Consider the following 21,432-nt stretch of genomic DNA (forward strand, 5'->3'; position numbering starts at 1 on the left):
TGACAAGTTCTTATCCAGGATGTAATATATTAGATATCCAGCACCACCTATCATACCAAGCACTAAGGAATACCTACCTCTGACAAGTTCTTATCCAGGATGTAATATATTAGATATCCAGCACCACCTATCATACCAAGCACTATCAAATTAGTCAAAACTCGAATAAAGAACCATTTACAACTGTCGGATAATTCTTTTTCCTTTTTCTTCTTCCCTTTTCCAGCTAAATATTCCTGAAAAAAATAAGATAACAGTAATGTAAGAGACATAAAAAGTATAATTTAGAGATAAACAAATCTTAGCATCAAAAGCATATAGGTTTTCAAGTTTCTCGTCTTCATAACTTACTTCCCCCAGAATAAGAAACTGGTACTGTAAATTCAGAAATTATTGCATGTATTTATTATTGCAATTTGTCATTTTAGACTTAAATAAAATTTTACTTTTTGTGATATTGAGAAAAATCCTGTTTAATTCATATAAAGAAATTCAAAATGCGAGTTTAAATTATTGCGATTATCCTGTCACATTTTACGCAATAATAAAAACTTCTCAATAATTTCTGAACTTACAGTAAGTTTCTTATTCTGGGTAAGTAAGTTATGAAGACAAGAAACTTGAATTTACAGTTATTATTTAGTTCCAAAATCATAATAGGTAAAACCAAAAATCCCTAACAGTTTTAACACATGCAAGCATTTTAATTGGAATCTCTTAATGATTTCTTCATTTAAGATGATACATGTACATACGAATATAAATGTCAATCAAAACTTGTGACCAAACAAATGTGTATACAAATGTATTTTAACATTATCGCAAATCTATACCTATACAACTAATATGATATGAGGTAAAACAAATGAAATGTTTTTATTTACTTGTGTTTTCTGTTTGACTTTAAGATTTTAACATAGAGCAACCTCACCTTTATTCATTTAGAAAGTTCTGTTTCTCCTTGGAATGAATAGGTATACATCAAGTATAATTCCATTATTACAGTGCTTATCCAGTGACCTTTGGAGTATCTCAATAGCAATGGCTAAAACAGTTTACCAAATTGCAGTTTGATTTCTTCTCCCACAAACTGATCAACTGGTAAAATAGTTTAGCAGATTGCTCAAGTGAAATGTTTTTAGTATGAAGTGAGTGCTGTAAAATCAAAAGTAATACTTACCATCCAGATCCAGTTAGTTGATATCTTTGTCATTCTTTTCAAACAAAAAAATGACTTACTATAGTATTAGTCACTGAATAAGAAGGTCTAATTTTGACATGGAAACTTCTATCATAAATAGATTTTATAAATAAATAGTTCAAACCTTTGTTTTGTAGATATATATTTTATAGCTTTGTCTTCTAAGACAAAGTTATTGTGTAATTATGATTTGTATAATATTTTCTATACAAATTACTGATTTGCTGGCATTAAAGGGAAATAATTTTTATTGAGTTATTGTACACTAAAAAATTAATCAATAATACCAGGCTTCTGATTTTGCCTACAAAAAAATCATGAATACGACTTGCATAAAGAAAAATGAATTGCCAAATTAGGAGGAAGTTGAAGGGCATTTAGGACACAAATTACAAAGGTTTTAGCAAAGGAAAATTGATATTTGTCAGACAAAAATTGTGACAACATTTTGCTGATTTTCAGTAATGTAAATTATTTCCCTTTAATGGTAGCAGATAAGTAATTGCTTTAGAAAAAAAATCCAAATTACAATTATGCACTAACTTGTTGTTGGAAAACGGAGCTTTAAATTATAGACTTACAAAACAATGTTTTGAACTATTTATTTATAAAATCTATTTATGATAGAAGTTTCCTTGTCAATATTAGACCTTCTTATTCAGTGACTCATACTATAGTAAGTCATTATTGTGTTTGAAAAGAATGACAAAGATATCAACTAACTGGATCTTGATGGTAAGTATTACTTTTGAATTTACAGCACTCACTTCATACTAACAACATTTCACTTGAGCAATCTACTAAAATATTTTACCAGTTGATCAGTTAGTTGGAGAAGAAATCTAACTGCAATTTGGTAAACTGTTTGAGCCATTGCTATTGTGATACCCCAAAAGTCACTGGATAAGCACAGTAAGACATATCAAGTATGTTGAGTAAAAGGAAAAAACTGCTTTTTTCGATTATATGCTTAAAGATGATCAGTCTGTCAAGGCAACTGGTTTAGTCTACTTATTATTTTATAGAGGTTTTCCTTTCTAACAAATTTCATGAAAGCTTACCTTCATTTCATTATAAAAACTTTTATGTTTAAGATCACTGGCTTGTTTTGAGGTGATGTTATAATCCCAGCCACAGAGTACCCGTGTGACATTGTAAAAACTTGTTGTACTGCTGCCTTCCACATAATTCTTTTTGTAGGATTTAGATATGCTAAAAAATAATAATTTTAGGCAAAATGACAAATGACTTACATTGATTCAAAATAAGATCAGCTGAAAATTGGAGAAACACTAGGACAAGATTATTGAAGATCAGAAAATAAGTTACACTTACCTAAAAGCTAATATAAATAGACAAAGTATATAATAGCCTCCACAGGTAAATAGGTATGCATACTTCATGTCATATTTAATACTGTTACTTAAAGGCACTGCAACTTTTAGATTGGTGTAGTATCCATAGTATAGTTCTGTGTCATTAAACCAACCCTGAAAGAAAAAATGAAAATTACAAATAACTTATAAGAATAAAAACAATCTATCTTTTGTGTTGACTATTATATTATGACTGGATAACATCATATATATATTGACAGGGTCAATATAACAGCTATCCTGTGACTGTCTGTAACTTAGGAACGCCTTCAATGTTTATTTCCCATAGTTTTAAGCAACTGATTTCTTCATTAATGCACAAAATCATTACAGTTTTCACCTGAAAATTTATTTCATTCCAAAGATTTCAGAAGCCTTAAAATGTCCAGTGTTTAAATCAACAATTAAAGTGTAGCCATGACTTTAGACTTTTAATGTGCAGAAAACAAGAACAACTTTTTGCATTGCTACATGTTGATTTGCAACAGAAAAAAAATTATGTTTCATGTAGACCTGCAGGCTTAAAATTCCCTACAATTTTCTCCTCATTTTCATACCAGTTAACCCCAACCTATTATTACTACATTTGACTTGCAGTGAAATCTTGAGCAATGTATAGTTAATGACTCATATGAATTACAATTTTTGCTAAATCTTATTCAAAGACAACTGCCAAAAGTATAACCATTCTTTCAGTAAGTACTATTCCACTGAACTTGAGATTAAGGATGTTTTAAACAGAGACAAAATTACTTGCTTCATCAGATACTTATACAACTGTATGCTTGTATGCTTAACATTATTTTTTATATTTAATGAAACTTTTTTGTGACTGTCAGGTGGCAAACATTTGCTCTTATCATTCTATTTAATATGCCTTAATTTATCTTTACAATTCCTTTGGTAATTCAATACAGCAAGCAAGGTATATTGCATATTTTTTCTAATGACACTGCCACAAAATATAAAAAGGGAAGTAATTATACACTTACCCCTCCAGTTAGAAGTTCTTCCCCAGAGAATGACACATGATATGATGTGACATTGGTATTAGTACTATTAGTTACTGTTGTTGCTGGTTGGTTGTAGCGGAAAAATATTTGTGGTAACACTACAAATCCAAAAGTCAATATGAACACAGGTATATTTAGCAGAAAGATCCACTTTAGAAATAGGAAGTAAGATGTAACACCTGTGCCAAAATGTCCTTCTACCTTCTTCATTAAACTTTTCCATAACTCTAATGAATATCCAAACTCTTTAAGGTTGTTCTTGAAATGTATCCATGTCTACAAAAGATAAAAAAGCAAAATTTGACATAGTATACATTTCCAACATAGAGCACAAGATTTAATAGGACATTTGACAGAATCTTTTAATGACTTTGAAATTCCTTCAAAAGGAGTAAGATATGATCATCATAAAAATAATATTTGAAGTGTAGATTTTAATTTTTCGTAGTGTGTAGTAGACGATGAAGTCTAGATAAAAAAAGCAGATCAAATGGCTGACAGTCCTTTTTAAATCAAAGTTGAGGTCAAAATTGCTATCAGACACGAACAATTACTTAATGTATACATTTTTAGGACAAACACATAAAAGTAAAAATTAATTAGTAATAACCTACCATGCCAACTCTGTATTTCATATGTTTCCATGTTCCTAATTTTTCATGGTGTTTTTTCCTGCTTAACGTTCTTTCTTTTCTCTTTTCTGATACATCATGTCTAGCAAAGGAAATTAAAGCTTTTTACTAAATCATAGTCAAGTAAAAGCAAAAATGTTTGTTCAAATAGTCTTCATTCATTTATTTTATGCTTCCCATATATTATTTATTTTGTAGTTTAAGTTAATGCAGGTAATTTTTGTTTGTTGTGTATTTGACTTTTATTACATATATTCTAGAAATGCAAAGGATAAAGTTTTGTACACACAAAAGCAAGTTAACCCATACAAGTGTTAGGAGGTTGGTGTGGTTTGTTAGACTATATTTTTTGTAAATTCTGAAGAATTGTGAAACTTCTCAAAAGCAGCCACCCTTCAAACAACAGAATACAGCTGGTTTTCAGGGGTTGCAGATTTGTACTACTAACATAGAAATGTTGATTTACTTAATCTGTCTTTTGTCTGTGAGATGGTGTGATGACATTCCCCTGAGGACCTCGTTTGTTCTGATATCTCCATCCAATTCATCCATCAGTTCTTCATTCCTTGCCATGGAATTGGTCAGATCATTTGTTGGTCTATGGATATGGGGGAATCCACGTAGAGAACCATGTAATGCTGTCTTTTGACTCTTCCTCCTTGCCCTGATAGATTTACCTGTGTCACTAACCAGTCGATCTTTTAAAAGAACAATAATCAAATTAAATACAATTATATATATTGCAGTCATTCAAAAGATCCTTTGTCATGATTGTAAACATACATTTGTAGTTTGGTTTGGTAATGTAGTCACCTTTTGTCAGTCTCAAAAAGAGTTGTCCCATTGGCAATCATACCACATCTTCTTTTTTCATAATATACAAATAACCTGGGCATGTTAAAGAAAGAATATACAAAATAAACTCTTTTTCTTATTAATCAAATAGTCAGTAAAAGTTTAAAGAACTTAAGAACAACTGTAATATTGAATCTAATTTGGCAGTGAACAACACAATATCTTCTTCAGTCTTTTATAAAGAAATTTTCATAATACAGAACTTAAATTTCTTTAAATCATATCAATAATCATATACTGACTAAGAGCCTGATAATCTTAATTTGAATATTCAAATAATGTAAAAGATATTTTCCTTTAAATAGCTTTTTATGAAAATGAAATACACAAAATAAACAAATAAGAGAGGGGTAAATACCGAAATGAATGGAGAAGACTTCACAAGTATAATTTACATATATCTTATCTATCTTGCTCTAATTCAGCAAATAAAATATGTTTAGACTAAACTGAAATGAATGATTTTATAGTGAGAAAAATAATCATTCATATAATTCCTACCAAGTTGCCTGCTAGGTAATTCACTAATCAGCTCAGCAGCATCTCTTGCTGATCCATATCTTGCCCAGCTATGCCCACTCCCAGTACCCTCATCAGAGTGTCGCCTATCTAACGGAATTCTCCCATCCATATTTAATACTTGATGATTAGGATCTCTTCCTATGCTGTCATCTAAGTATCCTGGGTTAACTGAGGAAGACATAATATTTTTTGTATTAAGTTACAGTTATTCTCATCAGAATACCATTATTCACAATATATTCTTACAACATATTCTTAACATTACATGTGAATGTTTATATCAAATGTTGAAACCTAACAACCTGTTAAACAAGTTTCTTTTATCTAAATCAAAATTAAAAAGAAATAACGTTACCAAGGAACAACTACAAAATTTACATTACCTTTTATATTATTTCTAATAATAACCGTCTTGAGCTCTATAGATATATTTTGATTGACATTTTCAAAATAAATAAAAGATTAAAGTTTATGTTAATTTTCACCTGACCACAATAAGTACCCTTTGTCATTATCTTCAACTTGGATTTATTCAGGATATGTATAGAACATCTGCTCTTTGGTCAGGTTGTCTCTTTGACAAATTCCTCATTTTCATTCTCAATTTAACATCTGCTATCAAAGGGAAAATATGTTCTCTTTCTTTGACTGGCGGGATCATCAGTACACATGCAATAACTATAGGACATCATCATAATATCATTTAAGACAAAAGCAAGAGATTTCTTTACACTTATGGGTGGCATGCAATAGTTGAATGGGAAGTGAACAGTGGACATGATCTGGTACATGTCTCTAGATCTAAAAAGATTATGTCTGACTGGTATTATCAAATGTTATTTGGGGTAAAGAGAAGTGTTACAATGTGTTGTAGTGGTAACATGACAGTTTCATTTAAATGTACATTGTACCTATATCAAGAGGTACCCATGGCCACAATGCAACAACTTCATATGTTGTGACATTGGATCCAGTATGAAATATCAAGGTTAGAGGTTTATATAAATATTCTACTTACTTTGAGACATTTCCACGGCTTCATCCCGCCTTCTCCAGGATGGATCACCATGTGGGTCTCGTGACATTTTTTTCTTTTACTCAGAACTTAATCACATGGCCTTATCTGTGGAAGAATATGCTTTATTATTTACACATTATACATTCTGTAAACTTGGTAAAGGGTTATATTTTCAAGCAAAGTGTCTCCAAGACAAGAGAAGATTTACATACCTTGAAATTACCCTTTAAATATTTGAACGGAATCATATATCATCCTGATAACACACTGTTTATCAATACATATATCAATTACAATGCACTAAGGAAATAAAAAAGAGGAGATCAAGATCTCAAATCATTTACAATTTATTGGAGCATGTTGAGCCTTTAAATTAATGAGTACATGTGTTCTTACAATAAGCTGTACAAACATCCATGAAAATGGTGAATGTAATTTGATAACATGGTTAGAATGAGAGAGGGGCATTATGCCGCATAGTTCAATTTCCTAGGAGAGGGGTAAATTCCAGATAAAACTTTCAAGTACAAATTTAATAAAGTGGGATCAACAACAAAAAATCAAAACCGATTTATGAATCATAATAAACCATACAAAAACCTCCTTAAAATTTTAACAAACTTTATATTTGTATTATATGTTTTTTTTTTGTGATCTACATGGTCTTACCCACTTTAATAAAGACTATAAAACTATCCACAATCATATTACACTAAGGATATATTCCATAAATTCCCAAATATGTTAATTTTGTAAACATCCATAACAATAATAATAATGGACACTATAACAATCTATTATGCCTCTAGGTCGGGTGTTGTAAAATTTTATAAATCTTTAGTAACACAATACATTTGTACACATATACTGAACCTGTGACATTTTTTACAATACATCATCAACTTACATGAGGACATTACATTGAATTGTGTCCAGTCACTTTAAATAATCGGTAGTTTATTAAATTGTCACGATTAAACTCCACATTTAAACCTGGGTTGTGTCAATACACAAAATCACTTCCTTGATGTTTTTTAAATACCTGTGATTTCTTTCAAATCTTCAGATAGCACGATTTTTATTTGGAAATAATCATGAATTGTATCAAGGAGTTAATTTTACTAATATGAATTTTTAAGATAATTGTCTAAATGTTAGAATTGTCTCTTTTTTTTATCATTTGTTGTTTGATTTAACATGTAAACTTGTATGTATGGTTAAAACTGAAATGTAAAAAAAAGTTAACCATGCAAACATGTACACTACATGATAAAAAAAATCTTATATTTCAATCTTTCATCTTGATTTAAACAATTTTGTTTAAAAAAAAACACATTTAATTATAATGAAAATGATAAATATACATTAATTTCATTACCTTTCAAATAAATTAAACTAATTAATTTGTCATAATTAATTAGTCCATTAAAAATTCATGTCATTTTCCTGATTTCCAATCAAAAATGAAATGGAACAGTAATCAAAACTATTCAGTGTATTACATGTACATTGTAAATACTAAGTAACCAACTAGTTTCTTTCATGTCACTGTAGACTTTATCAGAGTGTAGATTAGACAGTGTTATTCATGTTAGTACATCTGTTGGTTTTGGTAAATATCAATTGAAAGAATGAATTTTTTTGTAAGTAGTTTTTCATTTAAATCATTATATGTTCTATTTTTAGTTGATGATTTGCACATTTTATAATTTTGAATTCAAGAAGAGTCAGCTGAAATGTATGATAAAAGCTAACCCAATTCAGGAGGTTAAGCCATGCATTCTTGGCTAAGGAGCTTAATAAGTTCATAAACTTCATACCAAAATATCATTTCTTATCAATTTTCCAGAATTCAAAATTATTCCTGATTAAAATTGTAAATCTTTGTTTAGATATTATTAATTCTATTTTGGTATTTTTTTAGTGGATGGTTGTTGTATTGTCAATCATACCAACTCTTCTAATTTTTATATTAAAAAGACAAATTTACATTTACAAAATTAAAATTCCCAGTACATTCACTGAATCATGTGAATCATGTGTAAAGTGGCATAGCCTCACTTCTTCCTAAAACAGACCAGTTACATGGACACAGTGACATGATTGAAGCTGAAATTCAGCATTGCTGATAAGTGATCAGCAAAAATGAAATTATTCCATTACAAATTATTTCACACAGAATAGTTTCTATAAGGACCCTTGCCACAACATATACTTATTTTGTTCAAGGGCAGTAACTCCAATATTTCTTTAGTTCTGTTAAACATTTTATAAATTGAAGTGCCAGGAAGCACATGAACTTAAAAGTCAATTTTCTAACCAATTTTATTTCCTCGGCATACATGTAACAAGTGTGAAAATAGGTCAAAGTCTTATAAAGCTAGGCTGCAATATGTGACTAATAATGAATGTAGAATGTTGACATTATGTAGTTTCAAATACATGAAGGGGAAGAATGATTTTTCTTAAATATATATCTAACAAGATAAAAAAAAAAACAGCAGGAAGAATGCTATAACTTTAACATACAGCTATTTTCAATGTTTTTTGTGAATTATTGAAAAATACAAGTAACAGGTAGTTACAAACAATAACAATAATAAGAAACTAGCTATTGACTTAAATCCTTGTGGGAAAAAAATCTAGAAAAATTAAAAACCAATTGTTCAGAGAACAATTGAAGGTCTTTCCATCAAAACAATGTATTTTGATATGAAAGTTGTGAAACTAAGTTTAAAATGTCATTTCAATCTTCAAATGATAGCTTCTAGTACGCTGATTCCAAAAATATTTGGTTTCCATACATTTTTTTTAAATAAGGGAGATAATTTGTTACTTCCGGTTTGAAAAATGTTACTTACGATTATATTTGATTATTTACTTGACACTGATTCCAAAAATATCTGGTTCTATATACTTTTATATTAATAAAGTACAAAAAATAGCTACTTCCGGTTTACAAAAGGTCACTTCCGGTTGTTTCTTTCAAGGTTAAATGGTTTGATACCTTTTTCCAAAAGTTTCATAGCTTTATCATGTATACAAATAAAATAAAAGCAAAGGTCAAAATCTAGAACGTCAAATTAAGCTATGACCTTGAGATCAATTTCAAGGTCATGAACAAAGGACCTCAAATCAAAAGACCATAGGTCTTAATTATATTTGGTTAATGACTTATATCACCAAACACGTATTTTTAAATACAAGAGGGGAGAAAACTCCCTTTTACGTTCAACGTGCCCTTGCAATAAAAATTTATGTGTTACGACATGTCGCAACTAACAATTTAGTAAAAATAATTTGTTGATATCTTATACGGTCTTTGGATATAAGTGAAAATAAGTCAAATTCAAATATTAGAATATGACCTTGACCTTTGACCTTGACCTAATTTTCATTTTTTTTTACCAAGGACCTCAAATCAAAAGATCCTAGGTCTCTATCACTTATGGTTTATAAGATAGAAATGCATATCACTTATATCAGATGCATAAGGGGAAATAATTCTCATATGGAGCGGTCATATTGCTTCGGTCAAAATAGGAAAAATCATGCAAAGGATATACCGAGCAATTTTGTAAAATAAATTTGTCGTTATCTTTTACGGTTGCGAAGGAGTTGTGAGCACAAGGAAAACAGTGTTTGGGGAGATAACTCCTACACAGAAATGTATTCGGTTACGCAGGGTAAATTTCAAAAGCGCATAAACTGTTCGATATCATATACCAAATATCAAAGTGACATATTGCGAAACAAATGTTTATCGCAAGAACAAAATTAGGCGGAAGAAAAAAAAAATAATCAGAAGAAAAACAATAGGTCTTTCCACAGAAAAGTGGAAAGACCTAATGAGAAAGTATCCCTCTAACAATTTTATTGTAGAGGTACACAACTACAGGATATGTGCAATGTGTGAAGATTAATAGATCTGGGTAGAAAACTGTAGAAGTAGTTGAGTATTTAAAACTTGTAACCTCTTTCATAAATTTTACAGAAAAATAACTAAGTTCTGATCATGTCTTGAAAAATAAGGCGAAAAAAAATCCTCAAACAGTTCCATAATACTAGGTAAATACACTTCAAAATATGTGCAAACTTTCTGTGAATCTTTAAAGAATCTGGGTAGAAAACTGCAGTAGGGGTTGATAACAAAACTTGGGTATCCCCCTCCTTTTGGTCCCACATCACCATGCATGTACTATATATATATATGCATAAAATTTGTTTTTGTTTATGTGATTTATACATGTTTCTCGTTTCTCGTTTTTTATTTAGATTTGACCGTTGGATTTCCCATTTGAATGGTTTTACACTAGTAATTTTGGGGCCCTTTATTGTTTGTTGTTCGGTGTGAGCCAAGGCTCTGTGTTGAAGGCTGTTCATTGACCTATAATGGTTTACTTTTATAACTTGTTATTTGGATGGAGAGTTGTCTCATTGGCACAAACGACAACTACTGCACATCAGATTCCTGACTTAGGACAGGTGCAAACATTTGCAGCGGGGTGACCATATTCGCAATTGGTGTCAAGGGAGAGCCAAAAATTCAGTCCTTCAAAATTTCCATCCCGAAATGGGAATTGAACCAGGAACCTTTGTATTAGTAGTATGCACTAACCTCTACACCATGGCTCTCGCATTGTACATTGTATATGTACTTGATTATACATTACAATGTATGTTTCTGAAATTTCATGTGTATTTCAGGTGAAATGTGATATGATATAATAAATCTTTCATGTGACCCTTGAAGACTCTCGATGGTTGTATTACATTGATATAAACATAAATATAGATATAAATAGATAGCAAACACATGCAATTAGTACATGTATTTTATAGACTTTTCAGTATAAAATTGATAAAATCCAGAACTTAACAAGACTTTACGAGATTTATGGATTTTGGAAGCGCTGACAGCAAAACCATTGAGATTGCTCAATAAATTAACTACATCATTACAAACATTCAACAAATACAAGTTTTATCTTAAAGAATATATATTTTGTCATACAGCATTTGCACAGAATTAACAATATAAGTGATAATAGTGATTTATTTGATGTGAAGTGCTTTATAATGTTATGTGAAATTTGCTGTTGCTGGGAATGCCAGTGGCACCATTTTTTATTATAATGTACCCTGTTTGCATTCTGTACTTTTGTATGATGAAATGAATGCAATTATGATGAAATTGAAGTGACAGTAAACAAGTTAAATACACTAGTCTAGCATCACTCATTACAAAGTTAGAATAACATTTATTGATTTTATTTGAAATCATTAAAAGATATCAAGTATGTATTTTTCACAAATCCATTTCCATATGGTTTAATAGACCACTTTCGAGTTCATCCGTCACTGGAAAAAAATCGTCAATTATGCGTGCTTTATGACATCATTTAACAGATAGAGGGGATCGCCTGTATCCCTGCACTATTAACGTTCATCAAGTGTCTTAGTGATCGTCATTGTGAAGGATAAACTAGAAATAATTTTTGTCTTGTAAGTACAATTGTACTTAATTACAATTACATAATGACAGCAGTGCTGATTTTCAATTATTAGAATTTAATTTGCAGAATAATTCGTGCAATATAACATTATAGTTTTCCCAGCCACTCGCTCAACATTGAAACGGAAGTGACGATGCCCCTAAACGCATAAATGATTTTACTAAAACCAGAGTTTTAGACGGAAATGCATTGAAATCAAAAGTTGTCTATTCATTTTTTATGACCCAATGATAAAATCAGCTATAGTTAGATAAAAGGTAGTGTCAAGTCCTGTCAATAATATATACAGTATGTATGTTTCTTCATCGATTCACCTTCAGTGTTGAAATCATATTCCTTTAAATAGCTATAAGCCTAGCTTATTGCTGTAGCTTCATGTGAATCATTAATTGAAGTTAATTTAGTCACTTGCAACAAGGATTTGTATACTATCCTTGCTTGCAAGTAAATAAATCACCTATTATTTTGACAAAAATAAAACCAAACTGTATACTGAAAGCGTATTATCATTTTCCTTTTAGACTTTTATTAATGATTGGGAATTTATCGTAGCTAGTTTGGTTTTATTTCATTAAATAAAACTTTACCTGAACTTGAAAACTTACATACAGTACGGGTTCAAACAGTTAACATGGTTAAATGAATTTAAAGACATTATTGTCTCGTTTAAATCTTTAACATAACTTTTATTTACATAAAAAATGAAGAATAGTTACCTGTAATCAACAGAAATATACTTTTCAGTAAGCGACAATTTTTACTAAAAAATGTCAACAATGAACAAAGCCACTTCCGGATATTTTATCAAGGGAGATAATCCATTACAAAATTCCAAACATGTCCTAACCAGTGTCTGAGCTTTTGTTTACATATATAAATCTGTTATATTTGTATTTACAGCGAACAACGATAGTTGAATTCGGTAATGTAAAATAATTATTTGTAATTAATGATTCAAAAACAGTGAAAACGATCATTGCAAATCAGTACAAATTCAATATGAATTTACTTTTTTTTTTTAAAAGGGGGCGTTATAACTTATACATAAATACATGTACATTCAAACAGCTCCCAAATTGTTTGAGATAATATATGCCAATGGGATCTTTATATTTTAGGGCAAAAAATCAGATAGCATGTTGTGTTATATGTTTCGTGGAGAGAAGAATATTTAAGAAATGTTCTAGGGGGCCAAAAAACACAATCACACCTTTTCACTTTTGCACCCTACACGTAAGCACATTTACTGGTTTTTTGTCTAATAATTTTGCTATCAAATTTTGGTAAGTGTATTGCTATACATGTAAATATTTAATTGTTACAAAATAAAAAGAGATTCTGACAAGGGTTTTTTTTTTGGTGAAAAAAGCCAGGGACTTTCTTTACTTTAGATAAAGCTGAATAATTTTTGGTCATCAGTGAAACAGTATTGGTATATAAAAGAAAAAATCATTGTTTCTGGATAAAGTGAGATTATGAAAACGTTTTATATGCTGTAGCGGAGGGGACAATAAGTTTTACCTTTGTCCATCTGTACATCCCAAAATTGGTTTCTGTTCTCTTTTTTTTTATTTTTTATTTATTTTTTCAATAGTCAGGATTTAACATCACCCTTACAGCACCACCTGACTAGGGTGTTACAGGGTTTCAAATATATAACAACAATAGACTATTGTTTTATCAAGATTTACACAAACTAAAAAATAAATATTTTGAAAATCTTTTTTTTTTTTTCTCTCTCTCTTTCACACTCTCTCTCTCCTTCTTTCTCACTCTCTCTTTCTCTCTTTTTTCACAATCTCTTCATATAGAAATATCTATAGATTATTTTAAAATAGAAGAAAAAAAAAAAAAAAAAAGGTTTACATGTGCTATGCATATATTACATGTTGTTTGCTCTGTTCCATAAATAGGTCAAAAAGATATATATATTGATATAAATTTGGTTGTTAGATTACCATTCAGGATAAATAATTAGCATAGGGGCCCAAAGTTTTTCAAGTTCAAAAACTTTGTTGTATTTTCTTGCTGTATATAACTCTAAGTTATAAAAGTTTCTCAGTCTATTTTTTAATTCAATTGCATTTGGAAGCTTTTCTTCTAGCTTGCATTTATATATGTATTTTTTGGCAAAAATTACAAGAAAATTTAAAAATAAGCTTTCTTCTACAAAACCAAGAAAAAAGTTTTTTTTGTTAAAATCAATGTTAACATAGAAATTTTTCAGGCAAGCACAAAACAAATATAAAAAATTTGATGTCACTTGACAATCATAAAATAAATGTCCAATAGTTTCATCTTCACATCTACAAAAAGAACATAACTTTGTATCTTTGATTTTAATCTTATATAAAAATGTATTTGTAGGAATAGTCCTATGTAAAAACTTATATTGGAAATTATACAAATATGTATCTCTACAACCTTTCTGAAGTATACAAAAGTATTTTTTCCAGTCTTCAATGTTAGAATGCAGCTCATCCTCCCATTTTGAAAATTTTACAACTGGAGGATGTGCACATTTTACAATAAGATTATTATATATGAATTTGATATTTTTACTGCTAGTAATTTTCTCCAAAAATTGTTCCTGCGGAGTAAAATTTTCTAAGTCAGTATCAGTGTTTTCTGTTCTCTTAACTTTAGGTTGCCTCCACCAAATGTATCTATGAAACTAATACACAATGCAAATGACCACAAAACACATATCAATTTTGAATTTTGGTGGTGTCACTTTCACCAATCTAAAGTTATGCCCCTTTACCAATGGACAAATTGCTAATTTTTTTTGTTTCGTTTCTATAACTTAAGTTTGCCTCAACCAAATGGTTTGAAACTTATACACAATGTTTATAACCACTAAACACATTTACAGTTCTAAAGTTATGCCCCTTTACAAATGGAAAAATTGCTGGATTTTTAGTTTTTGTTCTCTAACTTAAGTTTGCCTCAACCAAATGTTGATAAACTTGTACACAATGCTTATTACCACAAAATTCAGATCTTACAAATGAAGCTTCACTTTTACAGGTCTTGAGTAATGTCCCTATATGATTTTTGTATGTGTTGAATAAATCTTAATCGTGGGGACCTCTATCTATGTATTGATTTTTTGTTTATTAATAGGTGAAATTGCACCACAATGTTTTAAATTTTAAAAACACCAGTCTTGAAGGTATTCCTACATCTTCTAATAATATATAATTGATAGGGGGTATTTTTACAAGCAATCAGCAATGAAATTACTTTTTGGAGACAATAATAAGACTTAACACAATGCATGTGTATACAACTTTCATTGAATTTCAAAGGGTGAGACATTATACAAGTAGAATTTGGAAAAAAAACACCAGAAAACATACATTTTATCAATTGAACATTTTGAACATTACTAAATGTTCGTTGCAATGTTTCATTTTGGATTATTTGCAAAGAATTTGTTAATTTGTATGAGGTAATAAATATGACATGTCAGTTTTAGACTAAGACAAAACACTAAAGTTTTTATAATACTTTTATAGAAAATGCCTCTTAACTTGTTTGGTAACAAGTTTTCTCCAAAGAAGACTCCTCCCAGGAGAGCACAGTCTTTATCGAACATCAGCTTAGATGCAGATCAGGCCAGAGAAGAGTTTGGACCAAATATTGGACCTGTGAAATTAAGACTAGGGGGCAATGAGGTTCAGTTTGAAAATGGAATGTGGATTCAAGGTATATTGTTATATAGTCAGAAGTTAAAAATGTACTGTATACAAATAAGGAGCTGGGTATGATTTCAAATGGTATATCCCCTAACCCTGGACAGTGGTGTACAACACGTAACTTAACAACATAGAACAAACTGTAAAAATCTGTCTGAAAGGACTGTAATAAACACAAAAACAATTACTAGAACAGAAAAACAAAGGTCACAAAGTTCCAATCTAACAGTCACTTAAAGCTAATTCAAAGCCCAATTGTTACTTTCAAATAAATCATGTGTTCCCAGTCTTTAATTTTGTTGGCTACATTTAGTTTCAACAAGTTTCAACTAGTTTGAATGTAAAGGTATTTCACAAAGTCTACATGTAAGTTGAACTAGCTTTTCATGTGCTGAAAATTCCGTGGTCTTAAGGGGGTTCGTGTTGTTTATTCTTTAGTTTTCTATGTTGTGTCATGTGTGCTGTTTTTTGTTTGTCTTTTTCATTTTTAGCCACAGCATTGTCAGTTTGTTTTAGATTTATGAGTTTGACTGTCCCTTTGGTATCTTTCGTCCCTCTCTTAAATTACTTCCTGTTTTATTTAGAACTTAAAACTTTTCTTGTTTTTTTAAAACATATGAACATATATATTTATAAATTTGAAAAAAAATCATTAACATTTGAATAACGTTTTCATAAGATTTTATTTAATGAATGGCTATTATTTATTTTGAATTTATTGAACCATCAAATTTTCAAAGCGGATTATGTAAAATATGAAGAGTCAAAAATTGATTTTATGGTTCAATAAATTCAAAATAAATTGTTGCCATTCATTATAAAAAAAAATTCTATCAAAAATAAGGCTGAAAGAACTTTTTATATTATTTATATTAACAATAACAACGTTCACACATGTTGGTGTATGAATACAATGTCAGAGTGGGCATGTTGCCATAAAAATTGACAACATTGAAAATAAAAGTAATAATTTTAACCAATCAGAAGACAATTAATACACCAAATTTATTTATTTGTGTATCTATACTAGAAAAGTAATTATACTGTTGATTTATTTTAGAAACTGGGGGTGGTGGTGGAGCAAGTCATAAAGAAGTCATGAAACTTAGGAAAGAAAATCAACAAGTTTCAGAAGAAAATAACCTACTCAAACTTAAAATTGATATATTGTTGGATATGGTAAGTCTGGTAATTATAACAATGTGCACATCATTTTGACTCTGGAAGATATTTACCCCATTGGTTATTGTACAACATTGTCTTATTTTTATAAGGAAATGAAGAATTGGTCTTATTATATGATACAATTTCACAGAGAAATAACTAATTCCCTGTAAGCCAAATGAAGAGTGATTAATCAATCTTTTAACTTGATCCATTCAAAAGTTTTCAACAAAAATTTTTTGTATGATTCTTTATAATAAAAAAATTTCCAGAGAAAATCACACATGTAGAAATAAGGTCATTTAATAGGTCACTAAAGTAAAAATCTTGGGGCAGCATTTGACAGATTGGTTTGACCATGGTTTAACTTTATGCAAATGATAAAAAGGCAGCAATGTAACAGATTTTCAACCTGATAGTACTCTCTGTAAATGACAATACACTGTACAATGGAACAATTTTTGTACTTAGCAAAGAGAAAGCCAGCATTCTACCTTTATTAATGACAATATATATAAACTTAGTTTTATGCCCCATGTTGGATCATTTTTAGCTCACCTGGCCTAAAAGGCCAAGTGAGCTTTTCTCATCACTTGGCATCCGTCGTCGTCGTCGTTAACTTTTACAAAAATCTTCTCCTCTGAAATTACTCAAATTTAACCAAACTCTGCCACATTCATCATTGGGGTATCTACTTTAAAACATGTGTGGCGTGACCCGGCCAACCAACCAAGATGGCTGCAATGGCTAAAAATAGAACATAGGGGTAAAATGTAGATTTTGGCTTATAACTCTGAAACTGAAGCATTTAGAGCAAATCTGACAGGGTTAAATTGTTTATCAAGTCAAGATTTAGCTGCCCTGAAATTTTCAGACAACTTGAACAATTGGTTGGTGGGTTGCTGTCCTTGATTTGGCAATTTTAAGGAAATTTTGCAGTTTTCAACCGGATTTTTGTGACAAAAATGTCGGTTATTGATTTGGGGATGTACGGCGGGCGGGCGGTCGGTCGGGCGGGCGGGCGGCAATCAAATGTTGTCCGTGCATTAACTCATGAACCGTTCAACCAAAGCTTTTAAAATTTTAATATGTTGTTACTGACAACTAAATGAAGGTCAAGTTTAATAATTGCGATTTTGACTTTTACCGTTCAGGAGTTATGGTTCTTGAAAGATTGAAAAATGGAGTTTCCAGTCGTGTCCGTGCATTTACGCATGAACTGTTCTACCTAAGCTTCCCAAATTTTAATATGTTGTTACTGATGACAAAATGGAGGTCAAGTTCAATAATGGCGATTTTGACTTTTACCGTTCAGGAGTTATGGTTCTTGAAAGATTGAAAAATGGAGTTTCCAGTCGTGTCTGTGCTTTTACACGTGAACTGTTCTACCTAAGCTTCCCAAATTTTAATATGTTGTTACTGATGACAAAATGGAGGTCAAGTTCAATAATGACGATTTTGACTTTTACCGTTCAGGAGTTATGGTTCTTGAAAGATTGAAAAATGGTGTTTCCAGTCGTGTCCGTGCATTTACGCATGAACTGTTTTACCAAAGCTTCCCAAATTTGAATATATTGTTACTGATGACAAAATAGAGGTCAAGTTCAATAATGACGATTTTGACTTTTACCGTTCAGGAGTTATGGTTCTTGAAAGATTGAAAAATGGTGTTTCCAGTCGTGTTCATGCATTTTCTCATGAACCATTCAACCAAAGCTTTTGAAATTTTTATATGTTGTTACTGATGGCAAATTAGAGGTCAAGTTTAATAATGACGATTTTGACTTTTACTGTTCAGGAGTTATGGTTCTTGAAAGATTGTGAAATGGCGTTTCAATTCACGTTGTTGTATTTACTCATGAACCATTCAATCTAAGCTTTTCAAATTTTAAGATGTTGATAAACTGATGACAAAATGGAGGTCAAATTTGATATTGACGATTTTCACTTTCACCATTCATCAGTAATGGTTCTTGTGATATTGCCAGGACACAAATAAATATTAATAAATCTGGTTTGCTGTCGTTGTGACAGCCTCTTGTTGGTTAATATCTTGAATATTATTATACCGGTAGATAGAGATAAACTGTAAAAAGCAATAATGATCAGCAAAGTAAGATCTACAAATAAGTCACATGACCAAAATGATCAGTTTACCCCTTAAGGAGTTATTGCCCTTTATATTCCTGTTTTACCAATTTTTTGTAAATTTTTGTTATCTTTTACAAAAATCTTCTCCTCTGAAACTACCGGGCCAAATTTAACCATACTTGGCCACAATCATCATTGGGGTATTTTGTTTAAAAAGTGTGTGGCGTGACCCAGCCAACCAACCAAGATGGCCACCATGGCTAAAAATAGAACATGGGGGTAAAATGTAGATTTTGGCTTATAACTCTGAAACCGAAGCATTTAGAGCAAATCTGACAAAGGGGTTAAATTGTTTATCAAGTTAAGATCTATCTGTCATGAAATTTTCAGACAAATCGGACAACTGGTTGGTTGGTTGCTGCCCCTGAATTGGTAATTTTTAAGGCAATTTTGCCGTTTTTGGTTATTATCTTGAATATTATTGTAGATAGAGATTAACTGTAAAAAGCAATAATGTTCAGCAAAGTAAGATCTACAAATAAATCAACATGACAAAAATGGTCATTTGACCCCTTAAGGAGTAACAGCCCTTTACAGTCAATTTTTAACAATTTTCATAAATTTTGTAAATTTTTGTAAATTTTTAACAAAATATTTTCCTCTGTAACTAATGGGCCAAGTTCATTAAAGATGAAGATAATTGTAAGTAGCAAGAATGTTCAGTAAAGTAAGATCTACAAACACATCCCCATCACCAAAACACAATTTTGTCATTAATCCATCTGTGTCTTTTGTTGAATATGCTCAAGGTGAGCGACACAGGCTCTTAAGAGCCTCTAGTTTTACAGTCTGCATGTGTGTCCGTTGGTTCGTCCTCTCATCCTTTTGTTAGTCCATCCATTCATCAGTTCATTCATATGTCCTGCTTCAGGTTAAAAGTTTGGTCAAGGTTGTTTTTGATGAAGTTGAAGTCCTATCAACTTGAGACTTAGTGCACATGTTCCCTATGATATGATCCTTCTTATTGTAATGCCAAATTAGAGTTTTGACCACAATTTCATGGTCTACTGAACATAAAAAATGATAGTGTGAGTGTGGCATCCATTTACATCCATGTACTGTGAACACATTCTTGTTGTTTTAATATCCAAACAATCATTTAATGGTAAGGTTCTTACATTTACTTTATTTTGTTTTCAGCTTGCAGAAGCTTCAGCAGTGTCACATTATCATGAAACTGAACTTAAACAAATGAGAGCACAGGTTGGAAAGAAGCGGTGATAAAAATATGTTATTTAGAGAAGACATTTTTGGCAGAGAAATGCACATTTATAGCATTGTAGGACCTTTAATTGAACAGTTTGCCTAAGAAACATTTTGTTATTACATAGAGAATCATAATTAGGCAATTATAAAGTATACGACTTCTTCAACTTCAATTTTTTAGATTCTCTAAATGTTATTACATCTGTTTAGGGAGTATTTAATATTCTGAATCTGCTATTCTAGGCTGTTAAATTATTTTTTTTTGTTTAAGTTACTATATCATTCATAGTGGAAGTTGAAACTGAAGTTGTGCTTGAATTTTGGATCTCAGTCACTGAAAATTTTGATATGCCTTTTGAAGTTACTAAAAACTTACAATGTTTTCTTGTTGTAAAGAACAAACATACATTTTATTTTCAACTTAATTTTTGTACATTATTTTGAACATTTGAAGTACATTTGTATATAATGAAATAACAAGTCCGTCCATCATCATATGGTTATCTCAGTTGCAATTTTTTTGGGTCAAGAGGATGTACATATTGTTTTTTTTTACAACTGTGATATTTTATTATGTTAAAATCATATGGAAATCTTTAATTTTAAAATTAATGTTCTCATTTAAACACCTCATTTAAGAAACCATTGCTGTGAAGTATCTGATTTTAAAGATCGGCTTAAGTAGATTGTTTTCTCTGCGGTTCAGGCACATGGTTAGGGGAACAAATTCTAGTATGTGTGATTATTTAGCTTGACACAACAGATGTAGCGAGATAATTCATTTCAATAAATTGGACCATTTCTTTGTTTTAAAAGATGGTAACTATTACATGAACATTGTATTTGTTGCTAGACAGACATTATTTTGTATTTTATTCAATGTTTTTTGGGAAAGGTTTTATTAAACCAATGCAACACTACATCAATGATTTAAACAAGAGTTACTGCATGTATATATTTATTTATGTATTTATGTATTGTTAACATTGTAGTGCTTTGATGATGAATTATAGTATGTAAAAATACCTGTTGTTATTTTTTAATTGAAATATTGGATAAAGAAAGAGAATGGATGTG

At 30.4% G+C, this 21,432-nt stretch overlaps 2 protein-coding genes across 9 annotated transcripts in view; one reads left to right on the forward strand and one right to left on the reverse strand.

Moving 5' to 3' along the window:
• LOC143046010 (transmembrane channel-like protein 7) overlaps positions 1 to 12,936 on the reverse strand; it is a 30,048-nt gene extending 17,112 nt beyond the window's left edge. For 4 of the 7 annotated variants that reach the window (XR_012969054.1, XM_076218943.1, XM_076218947.1 and 1 more), the window contains exons 1-9: positions 12,850 to 12,936; positions 6,618 to 6,722; positions 5,579 to 5,767; positions 4,689 to 4,920; positions 4,205 to 4,304; positions 3,570 to 3,866; positions 2,537 to 2,691; positions 2,263 to 2,413; positions 78 to 236 (exon numbers count right to left, since the gene is read on the reverse strand). Coding sequence is in view for 6 of the 7 variants with exons in the window: in XM_076218943.1 (XP_076075058.1) it covers positions 78 to 236; positions 2,263 to 2,413; positions 2,537 to 2,691; positions 3,570 to 3,866; positions 4,205 to 4,304; positions 4,689 to 4,920; positions 5,579 to 5,767; positions 6,618 to 6,684 (1,350 nt within the window). In the remaining variant the exon portion in view is untranslated. Of the gene's footprint in view, positions 1 to 77; positions 237 to 2,262; positions 2,414 to 2,536; positions 2,692 to 3,569; positions 3,867 to 4,204; positions 4,305 to 4,688; positions 4,921 to 5,578; positions 5,768 to 6,617; positions 6,723 to 7,286; positions 7,411 to 7,524; positions 7,643 to 12,849 lie in introns of those variants that run through there. The other 3 variants (XM_076218946.1, XM_076218944.1, XM_076218945.1) reach the window with 3 other exon arrangements.
• On the forward strand, positions 8,153 to 21,380 carry LOC143046011 (protein chibby homolog 1-like). Of its 2 annotated transcripts, none has more exons than XM_076218949.1 (4): positions 8,153 to 8,260; positions 15,655 to 15,844; positions 16,895 to 17,013; positions 20,290 to 21,380. In XM_076218949.1, the coding sequence occupies exons 1-4, from the start codon at positions 8,249 to 8,251 to the stop codon at positions 20,368 to 20,370; spliced, it is 402 nt and encodes a 133-aa protein (XP_076075064.1). In that variant the 5' UTR covers positions 8,153 to 8,248; the 3' UTR covers positions 20,371 to 21,380. The 2 variants fall into 2 exon arrangements, with proteins under 2 accessions (XP_076075064.1, XP_076075065.1); XM_076218950.1 differs by lacking the exon at positions 8,153 to 8,260 and adding an exon at positions 12,927 to 13,055.
• The last annotated feature ends 52 nt before the right edge of the window (positions 21,381 to 21,432 follow it).

The sequence above is a fragment of the Mytilus galloprovincialis genome, chromosome 9 (genome assembly GCF_965363235.1).
Source record: "Mytilus galloprovincialis chromosome 9, xbMytGall1.hap1.1, whole genome shotgun sequence".
Lineage (NCBI taxonomy): Eukaryota > Metazoa > Mollusca > Bivalvia > Mytilida > Mytilidae > Mytilus > Mytilus galloprovincialis.

Excerpts from the sequence above, each read along its gene's own strand:
- LOC143046011 (XM_076218949.1), top strand. Across the intron at positions 15,845-16,894 it reads AAATGGAATGTGGATTCAAG|AAACTGGGGGTGGTGGTGGA; the intron begins GTATATTGTTAT and ends GATTTATTTTAG. Across the intron at positions 17,014-20,289 it reads TTGATATATTGTTGGATATG|CTTGCAGAAGCTTCAGCAGT; the intron begins GTAAGTCTGGTA and ends TTTTGTTTTCAG.